The 10,182-nt window shown below is 43.5% G+C and overlaps 1 protein-coding gene across 1 annotated transcript; it reads left to right on the top strand.

Moving 5' to 3' along the window:
• The first annotated feature begins 71 nt into the window (after positions 1–71).
• e2f1 (E2F transcription factor 1) lies at positions 72–7,622 on the top strand. The gene is made up of 7 exons (XM_086107043.1): positions 72–1,275; positions 2,065–2,164; positions 2,883–3,102; positions 3,263–3,415; positions 4,172–4,286; positions 4,380–4,656; positions 5,180–7,622. The coding sequence occupies exons 1-7, from the start codon at positions 1,024–1,026 to the stop codon at positions 5,407–5,409; spliced, it is 1,347 nt and encodes a 448-aa protein (XP_085963169.1). The 5' UTR covers positions 72–1,023; the 3' UTR covers positions 5,410–7,622.
• The last annotated feature ends 2,560 nt before the right edge of the window (positions 7,623–10,182 follow it).

Genomic DNA, 10,182 nt, shown 5'->3' with positions numbered 1-10,182 from the left:
TGGCACACGTGTCGGTTTCGCGGCAAAAAAGATTTCGCGCGAAAAGTGTCCCATCCTTGTTTGGACCTGGATCAGCTGGGACAATAACAACAATCACGGACGACTACAGGACAGAGAAAGACATTTTCAGAAATGGACTGCACCCGCCGCGAGCATCTTGCGGCCGAGCATATGCTGATTTGGCGGATCCACTAATTTACGGGAGGCTTTATTTTCTGTCTTTTTTTAAAACCTGCACTTTAGTCGGACATCTTCCCGTATGCCCCAACAAACCGAGGGGGGTTGGGGCGAATGACATCGCTAGCATGCTAATATGACTAACTCTATGTTCTCATGTAGGACGTCATTTATTAATGTCCCACTCAACGAACACTTTATTAAAATGGTCCGAACATAACGGAAGCCTTTTGGTGGGGGTGAAGGCAACTGTCTTCGTGCCGCACAGCGCTTTTGACCCTTTCTGGGAAACCGCCGCAAAGTTTTTTTTACTCGTCTTCTCATTCAAGTTGCTGCCGTGTCAGGCGTTGTGTTGTTGCTCCTAAAACGTAAACGGCGACTTTGCCTCGTGTTTGTGCACTTTTCGTGTCGTCCCTCCAAGCGGCTAGCTCCTCGTTAGCATGCTTGTCGGCGGGGCCTGGTCTCGTGCTGACAACCACAGGTGAAAACAAAAGGATAGCATGCTAGCTCGCTATCCATCTGTTCATTTTACTGTCTCGTTCGCTTTGTGTGCTTAAACCTCAACTCTGGCTTCCCGAGCTGGTACGTATTTGTCATTATTTGTATTTCAAATACATTTGATGGAACATCACGTCCTGCAATTTCACTCGGAAGTAGGATTATAATATGGGTGTCATACACTCATGAGGGACTTGTCCAAAAAGTCTCCACAAGTTGCTCAAGAACACTTGAAGTCAAACGATCACGCGGCCTCTTTCTCACAGATACGAGAACCTTTTAAGTGGAGGACTTGTTGAGTTCGTGTGAATCTAGTTCTGGCATAGCAAACTGTGAGAGACCCCTGCCATGTCAGAGACTCTGATAACAGGCCACACGTCAGAGGATCTGTTGGCTGACTTTGAGACTTTGCTCAACTCTGGAGGTGTTGCTCTTGGTCAGGACCACCAAATAGTCATCTTCACCAGCCCCAGCAATGAGGGACTCCACCCGGACGTAGCCCCTTCCAGCACGGGAGAAATCTTGCTGTTTGCTACCCCACAGGGATCCGCTGATGTGGCCTTCCAAGACAAGAGAAGGCCGTCCCTCGGAAGGCCATCGGTGAGGGCTTGGTGGTCGGGTTGGCCCATCAAGGTCACGTGTTACCGAAATTCAAAGTGTGGAGAAATGTTGCAAAGTTGTGTTAAGCTATGGAATTTCACACACTCAAACATAAATATCACAATTTCTCATAAGCACACGCGCAAACAAAATAGATTGCTCTCCTTGCCCACATGTGACGGCATCACACGGGATCCAACATTAATGGTGGTTGGATGGTCCTGGGCCAGCATGACACTGTGTCAGGCCGTCACATAGCTCAAAGACGTTGGCCCGACTGGGCCAGTATAAATTTGATAAATAAGTACGATGCAATCAACACCTTGCTTTTTAACGCAAATAGTCTTGCGTTTTCTCCACTGAAATCTGAGCTAACTATGCAGAAGTGGTATACTCTTTAGGGCTTATAGAATAAAGATGAAAATTTGAATTCATCACTCAAATGTTTGTTACATCATGACTATACAGGACCAGTACCTACTTTAATATATTCCTGCTTTATTCCCATAAACTGCTGTAAAATCCCATCGTCGGCTCGAAATTGTCCATAGGTGTGAATGTGAATGCTTGTTTCTCAATACGTATGTGCCCTATGATTGACGAAAAACCAGTCCAGGTTTTCTTATGTTCTCCGAAAGTGTCTGGCTGTTCAATGACCAACCAACCACCTGTTGGTTTGTTGACTACTTTTTTGAAAGCGGTGTCCTTTTTGGATCGTTTTCCCCTTCTCCTCATCCCCACCGCATTGTTATTTCCCCCTCTTTTTCTTTTTTTTTTTTGTTTACTCAGGTTAAGAGGAAGTTGGACCTGGACAGCGACCATCAGTATGTTAGCACGACCCGGCCGTCTTCGGGCCACGCGCCTCCCTCCACACCTGCCCCTCCTAGAGGTATATACACACGCATGCAAGCTTCTTGTTCACGTCAGTTCTCATGTGTATTCATTCACCCATGATTGAAGTTCCCGACAAACCGGACTCATTTCATTACTAGAACTGTCACTGGACTAAAGCAGTGATTCTCAACTGGTTTGGTCGGGACCCAAAATTGGGTTGCAGTCCGGAAAAAAAAAGAAAATAGAGGCATCTTTGTTTTATAACGGTACCTACAGATGAATGACTTTCATTTGATTGTTTTAGATTTCTGCATTTTTAGTTGAGCTTTCAAGATTAATTGACAATGGATCAAATTAATCAACTTTTTTAATGAACCAGTAATCGTTGAAGTTATTCTTTAATTTAGAATTGTGCAAATGCTCTGTTAGCCTCTCCTCATTCTTCTCCAATTTTTATATTTCTTCACAAAAATAGACAGTTTAACTGTTGCGTTAAATCAAAATAAGGCTTTTGCCAGCATCTGTTTCTACAATGGAAAACAATGACCGAATCACAAAATGAATCGGTTTCAAACAGGTTGGCGAGTACATTGGTCGGACATTTTTTAAATTGTTGTTGAGTTGTTGTTTTTTTCTTTTTTATCACGAAGCAATACCGAATGATTAACAAAAATTGAAAATTCACATGATCCAAAATGTGAAGATTTCAGGTGGAATATGAAATGGTCAGCAGAGTCTTTCACGGTGACGTTTTGTGGTCCTTCTCCTCTCAGTTCCTCGCACCCTTACGGAGAAGTCTCGCTATGACACCTCCTTGAACTTGACCACCAAGCGCTTTCTGGATCTCCTGTCCCAGTCAGCTGACGGCGTGGTGGACCTGAACTGGGCCTCGCAGGTCCTCCATGTCCAAAAGCGGCGCATCTATGACATAACTAACGTCCTGGAAGGGATCCAGCTCATTTCTAAAAAGTCCAAGAACCACATCCAGTGGCTGTGAGTGGAAAACAAATAGAAGTCACATTCCTGAACAAATACTGTAAAAAACGTTCTGTCTTGTTCAGCCCCGTCGCTCGGTGGGTGTCTGACTTGAGATAGAAACGTAGCCAAGGTGTGATATAAACCAAAGAACACGTTGTTTGATCGTCCTTCACAGCGGGAACCGCGTGGACGGGGCCTCGGTGGCCCTCCAGCAGGACCTGCGGAAGGAAGTGTGCACCCTCACCGCAGCGGAGGAGCGGCTCGACAATCTCATCTCCAAATGCAATCTTCAGTTCAGTTTGCTGACAGACGAGCCGCAGAGCAAGAGATATCCTTTCGACCGCCGAGTTTTGGATGAATCGGGCCGATGCCGCCATGTTGGAATGGACACGTTTGTGACGATCACGTGGCTCATGCAGACGGTTGGTTTCTTTGACGCGGCATTATACCATTTGAGGATATGCAGGCTGAAAGGAGGAAAATAAGCACATATTTCTGGCAGCTCTTATGCCAGTGGTGTCCAAAGTATGCCCCCCGGGGACCATTTGTGGTCTGCCATGAAGATGGAGATGAGTACAGTGAGAAGGGAAGGTGTCAAAATAAATATAAATTAGTTTCAATACTGCAGGGTGTTTGTAAGTATGCACAGATAGAAGTAGATTATGTACGACGACAATAATGACACAATTTCTCTTAAATACGGATGAAAAAAAAAAGATCATTTGATTTTAAAAAGATGTTGAGGTTCTTCCATCTTTCTGCTCCGTGTCAAGGTTCAATTTATGAAGATCTCATATTAACCATCAACAAGTTCTGGTTTTGGTTCTGAACGTGGAGATGGGATTCGGCTGCCGGTCAGCGAATAACAAGCCTTATGCTCTATTTGAGTCGCCAAATGCCGAGAATTTATTCACGAGGTGAGCGCAGGAAAACTCGCAACTCCAACAAAGTGCAGATTTGTGTCGTCGTACTTCCGCAAACAAAGCTAATCGTCAGCCAATGTTCATTTTTATTCGCGAGTCCATGTATCTCGTAATTAGCGGGAGTCTTCTGACCATTTTGCTCCTTAATGGTTGTCTGTCACGCTGGGCTACGTGCGCTGCCATGATTTGAGGGCGTCGTTTGATACCTCGGACCAGTTGGTCATGGTGATCCGAGCTCCACCAGAGACCCAGATGCAAGTCTCAGACCCCAGCGAGGTTGGCCCCCTAACATTTCACCGAAACATTTTTGGGAGGGGAAAAATAAATCACATCCGCCAATTTTCAACCTTCTTTGTGCACCTCGCAAAGGGTTACCAGGTGTCGTTGAAGAGCACGCAAGGTCCCATCGACGTCTTCCTCTGCCCAGACGACAGCTCCGGGGTTTGCAGCCCCGTGACGGGAAGCAGTCCCTCGAAAGCGAGCGTTGACCCAGCGGCGCACGCGCCGGCCCGCCGGTCGACACCCAGCAAAGAAAGAAGCTCCTCAACTTTGGAAGTTGCATCGTCATCCCCTGTGTCCACGTCGTCCACGGCGACAGCGGCGTCTCAGTCAGAGTCCTCGACGTTGTTGTTGGGTGGGCAAACGGGTACGTGTCAACTAACTCCTCTGTTTTCAGCCAGGTTGTTTGTGGAAGTGTATGATTTTCGATGAATATTAAATTCGATTAAATTATTGTTTTTGAGGTGCGTGCATAATGTTGGCGCGTGCCCTTGAAAGAAAGTACAACAGACGTTTGTTTACACAATCCATTCCTGAACAGTAGTCACCTTTGTTTGGATTTTCATTGTAGTATTCCCAATAATGTGAGTCTAGTCACTTGCAAAAACAAATACGTACCACGCCAAGACAAAATCCATTGTGTCTCGCGGATGAAATGTGAAATTGTTCAGCGGTTAACCACTGTATAGAATAATAATAATAATAATGGAAGACTCATGTGGTGGCGCTGCAGTCTTACTGCTGTGAATGAGAGTCCGTACACATCCTACTTCCTCAAATTCTTTTGTCTCACACTTTTTTGTAATGCAAAAAAAAAAACAGGAAAAAAGTCAAAGGCAATGAGTTCCACATTTATAAGAAGTAGGTGGTGTTCTTTGTTTCTGTGGCAGAATCCCTTTTGAACAGCGACCCGTTCTCAGGCCTGGGGGACATGGCAGACTTTGACTTCTCCACGGACTTCCTCCACGGAGAGAGCCCCCCTCTCCCGTTGGATGGTTTCATCAACTTGTCTCCACCACACAGTCCCGACTACCACTTTGGCCTGGGCAGCGACTCGGGCATCACCGAACTGTTCGATTGCGACTTTGGCGACCTGTCACAAGTTTTGGGGGAGAGTTAGACAAGGGTTGGGGAGTGGGGGGGATTTTAGCTCTGGGAAAGAGCAGACTAGTATAGTGGACCCTCGGAGGTTCCGCCTTTTTGTTTTGTTCAAAATAGAACGGGTTCACCGTTATAAAACTTTGAAATACAGTGCAGGCGAGGTTTTAAATAGCATTTAAGTTTGTGCACACTCGTACCACACTTTGAGACGCACTGTAATGGGCAAAGTAATTTCTCGAGAATAATGCACTTTTTTGCCCCCCCCCCCCAAAAAAGAGGGGGGGCGGAAATATCAGAAATAGAAGGGAGATCTTCTACTGTACACGGGTTCAGGGGACAAACACAATTCATCACAATGTAGAGCCGTTTATTGTTACCCCTGTGTTGAAGATAATATTTAATATCTAATGCTTCAAATCTATCAATAATAATGTGCTGGTATTGGTGTAACTACCCCATGGATTTTTTTTGCCGTCCCAAACTTCGCACACTTTCGAGAAATATTGGGATAAATGTTTTTTTTGTTTGTTTTTTTTTTTGCTACTCACTGAATTCCACAACGTGGCAAATGTTACCGTATCATATCTGTTGCTACCGCATCAGTTGGATGAAACTGATTTAGTGTCTTACATTACTAGACAACAGAAATGCAGTTTAGCCGTGAATTATACCTTGCACATGCGTGTAATTATTAGCAGTTGTAATTGCTTCGGTACATGGAAGCTTTTCTCTGAATGATAATAAAATACAAATTACTTTGCGGATCATAATTACCTTATTTTCAGCACTTACAAGGTGCTTTGGAGTATAAGGTGCACCTTCAATGAAAACTGTTTTCACATATAAGGCGCACCGCATTATAAGGCGCATTGAAACAGAAGCTACAATAGTTGCTGCGGTTGTGTTATGCATCCACTAGATGGATTTGCGCTACAGGGAATACAATTCAATACAATACAGCTTTATTTATATAGAGCCCTGGCTGCGGTTGCATTATGCATCCACTAGATGGAGCTACTCTATAGAGAATACGATACAATTTAGCTTTATTTATATAGTGCTTTCCCCTCGCTGCCGCTGTAACAAAGCGCTTTACAGAACATTTTAAATACTACATCCAGGAAATCAGAATATTGATTCATATTTCAGCCGCATCGGATTGTAAGGCGCGCTGTCGGTTTTTGAGAAAATTGAATGATTTTAGGTGCACCTTATAGAGCAGAAAATACGATACATTTTCAACAAGAGACATTGAAACATTCATTGGGATTTGGACGACCGTTCACAGTAGGATGTCGTCTGTAAATGGCCACAGATTTTATGTCGCCCTGTTTTTGTAGCCACTTCTCCGAGTGGAAAAAATGTTAAAAACATTACAACCAGCAAATCGGGGGAGCGTAGTAGTCCTAGTGTACGAAGAAAACTTAAGGCTGTGTATATTATTTGAGTTTGTTATTCTTGAGAAATTACATTCATCCAGATTTCATTTAGTTGTTTTTTTCCCCCAGTGTGGCTTTAATACTCCTTTATACTGTAACTTCCAAGTTTTACGACAAACCATTCAAGCTCCGAGGGTCCACTGTCGTACTTTAGACAACATGAGCAATATTGATTTTATTTTATTTTTTTATGTAACTTTTATGTGCTTCTAATTGAAAATCACCCCCAAAGTTGTATGGCACTTCCTGTTTGGACTTCAGCTCGGGTTTAGCTGTATTTAAATTATTTATGTGTATATATATTTTTTGTGAAGTGTTTTTTTTTTCTTTTCATGTTTGATGGTATGTGCAAGTAACTTGTGAGTTTGGATCCGCATCAGGCTTGGTAGCGCTTGCGCGGTCGCAGCTGGCGCCGCGGCTTGTCCCGTCGCGAGGTGTGACTTGATAAGCGTTTGCGTACAAATCTGCCATATGATTTGCGTCTAAATCACTGGAAGCCCTCAAGATCGTTGTGGATAGCGAGCTGTAGGGATTTTAACTGCCGTAACGTATTTTGCAGGTTGACCCTCAATCTTCATGGTTTAGATGCCTTTCATGGGAACGGTGTTGGTGGAGTTTAGCCGAGGTTGGATGGTCCCGGAAGGTTAGTTCACAAAGAACGTTCACAACTTTCAAAGTGTTCAGTGCGTGCGTGCGTGTGTGTGTGCGTGTGTGTGTGTGTGTGTGGTTTTTTTTCTTCAAACAAGAATCGTGCTGTTGTTCCTAAGTGTACTTAAAAATATGTCAATTCATATTGATGCCTTGAGTCGTTTACCCTGCAGATGTGTCATCTTATCTTGAGCGCAGCGATCAATAGTCATGTGGTGGTTCATATACCGTACACTTATCAATGTATAACACGATCGTTTTTTGGGGGGGGGGGGGGGGGTGGACAGCAATAACAAACGTGTTTTCTACTTGGCCATTGGCCACCTTTGCGAAACGTCGCTCTTTTGTAGATACCAACTGCGTCGAAACATTTTGCGCCTTCTAATTTATGTTTGCTATTCCCCTTCCTATTCCTTTTCGGGGGGAGGGTGCGCGTGAGGATAAATTAATAAGCTTTTATTGCAGCGTTGAATTTGATATTTATTATTTGATGACGTTCTAGAGAAGTGGTATAGATCTTCGTACCAGGAAGGGATTTTTACCATGATCCATGCAAATGATTCCCTGAGTATTTTTTATTTTTTTTTGCTTGTGAGCTATTAGCGTGTTTTATTTTGCGCATCTGCCAGTGATGGCAAACGTGTCCTCATTTGTAATTTTGGATTTCTCAGTCACTTTAATCACATTCAGTATTGTGCATAAAATATGTTTTGGGTGTCTGACTGTCCTTTAAAAAAAAAAAAAATCCTTCAAATGCATCTTTTCTCAATAAGATTGCGCAAGTATGAAGTTTATCAGCTGGGCAAAACAGGCGTCCAAGCATGTTTTAAAACCGGGCAAGCACCACCAGGGTTTGAATCCCATCCCCTTTGACTGTCAGTAGTCTTGTTTGGAATGTTTTTTGAATGTTGTCGTGATGAGAGTCACCTAGATATCAACATGGGCCAAAAATGGAATCTGTAGCTTCAATTTTGCAAAATTTCCGATCCCGCCCCCTCATCCGCCCCTCATTCAGTGTTTTCTGCAGAGCCTATCCTCTACTTTGTGCCGAAAAACTCAACTGTTTTTTGTTCTCTTTGTGGGGCTCCAAGATGGTGGATGAAAATAGCTTGTCACGTTTGTCCACCCCAAGTCCTTTTTTTTTTTTTTTCAACTACTCTAAGCCATTGATTTTGAAGATTGAATAATGTTGGATGAGTTTGAAATTATGAAGTGTTTTTTTCGTTTGGGGGGATATTTACAGTTTAAACAAAATTAATATGTGCAATTGTAAAAGTTCCTTGAAATTGTACTTTCATCGACTTGCTGATTGGAATGCAGACATGACAGATGCACTGAATGGATCCTGATTTCATCGATTGGGGGTGTTAAGCAACACGTCGGGTTTTTGGATATTATTAGGCGGCGGTATTAGTTTATATTTTCTTGACATTTTAAAAGTTTTCCCAAATTGCTGATTTTGAAAAGATATGTTGTGCCCGGCCAAGCGAATGCAGCGTTTTTTGATTAAAAAAAAAAAATATATATATATATATATACTGTATATGTATACAGTATGTATATGTATGTTTATACCTCAATGATTGTGTCTTGCATACAACCCTGGCTCAAAGTGCTTTGAAGTGGATTCTTTGTAATAATAATACAAGCGAATGCCATCCCGAAATGCCCAAATATTTCTTTAGGATTCATTGTTGTCGTCTGTTTGTACCTGATTTTTTTAATTTTGGTGAATTTTGGATACTTCCTGCCCTTTTGTATCTATTTTTATTTGACAAAAATAAAACGATTTGGTCTACAACCCTTTCATCTTATGTCGTTTGTAATGCGGATGTTTCGGATACAATGTCCAAAAATAGTCGGGGTGAGGCCTCGTACTTTGCCGTAGACTGAAAAATTGGGTTTGATGTAGCTTAACTTTTGCCACCTTTCAAGTCGGCAGAGAAGGATTTGCTGGCCTTAATTTATTTCCTTGTGTGTCTTGAGATAGGAGTGATAAGACTTTTCGAGAGATGAGCTGTTGTTTGGCATATTTTTTATGGGGGTGCTGGAGCCTATCCCAGCTGTCTTTGCGCAGTAGTTGGGGGACGCCCTGAACTGGTTGCCCACCAATCGCAGGGCACACATACTGTAGATGAACAATCCGCGCTCACACTCACCTTGAGACAATTTAAAGTGCTCCAATAACCTGCCATGCATGTTTTTGGAATGTTGGAGGAAACTAGGGTTGATTTTCAAAGTCTTGTTTCACCACTGGTTTGGCTTTCAAAGGGTTTTCAACTAGGGTGAGGAATTCAAAGTAGGGTTTATTCAACTAAGGTGGGGTTGGCCAACCCACGGCTCGCGAGCCTTTGGCTGGTTCAATGCGGCTCCCGCGACAATTGTCGAAAACGCCTCGGCGATGGCGCTGCCATTCAAACAACGGTGCTTAATACAGAGAACGTACTACGTCAGCCTATCACCAATCCCGTTACTTGATTGACATAGAGGGCAACCAATCAGATGACTGAATCACCGCTCATGTGCAGACAACGGCGCTAAGTGCTAAGCTAGTCAGCGAATTACCTTTGTTTTTAGGGCAGGTGTGCCCAATACGTCGATCGCAATCGACCAAGAGCCAGCAGACTGGTCCCAAGTCGACCGCAAGCGGTGGGAGGAGGAAATGGGGGGGGGGGGGGAGATTTGTGTGTTTGTGTCTTTAGGTT

The sequence above is a fragment of the Hippocampus guttulatus genome, chromosome 1, assembly GCF_054856545.1.
Source record: "Hippocampus guttulatus isolate MCC_2025c chromosome 1, RoL_Hgut_1.0, whole genome shotgun sequence".
Taxonomy (NCBI): domain Eukaryota; kingdom Metazoa; phylum Chordata; class Actinopteri; order Syngnathiformes; family Syngnathidae; genus Hippocampus; species Hippocampus guttulatus.
This window is presented reverse-complemented; position numbering and strand designations above follow the sequence as displayed.

Bases quoted from the DNA above. Each gene is read 5' to 3' on its own strand.
- e2f1 (XM_086107043.1), top strand. From the start codon at position 1,024: ATGTCAGAGACTCTGATAACAGGCCACACGTCAGAGGATCTGTTGGCT. The intron at 2,165-2,882 runs GTATATACACAC...TTCTCCTCTCAG, and splicing joins CACACCTGCCCCTCCTAGAG to TTCCTCGCACCCTTACGGAG. The intron at 3,103-3,262 runs GTGAGTGGAAAA...CGTCCTTCACAG, and splicing joins AAGAACCACATCCAGTGGCT to CGGGAACCGCGTGGACGGGG.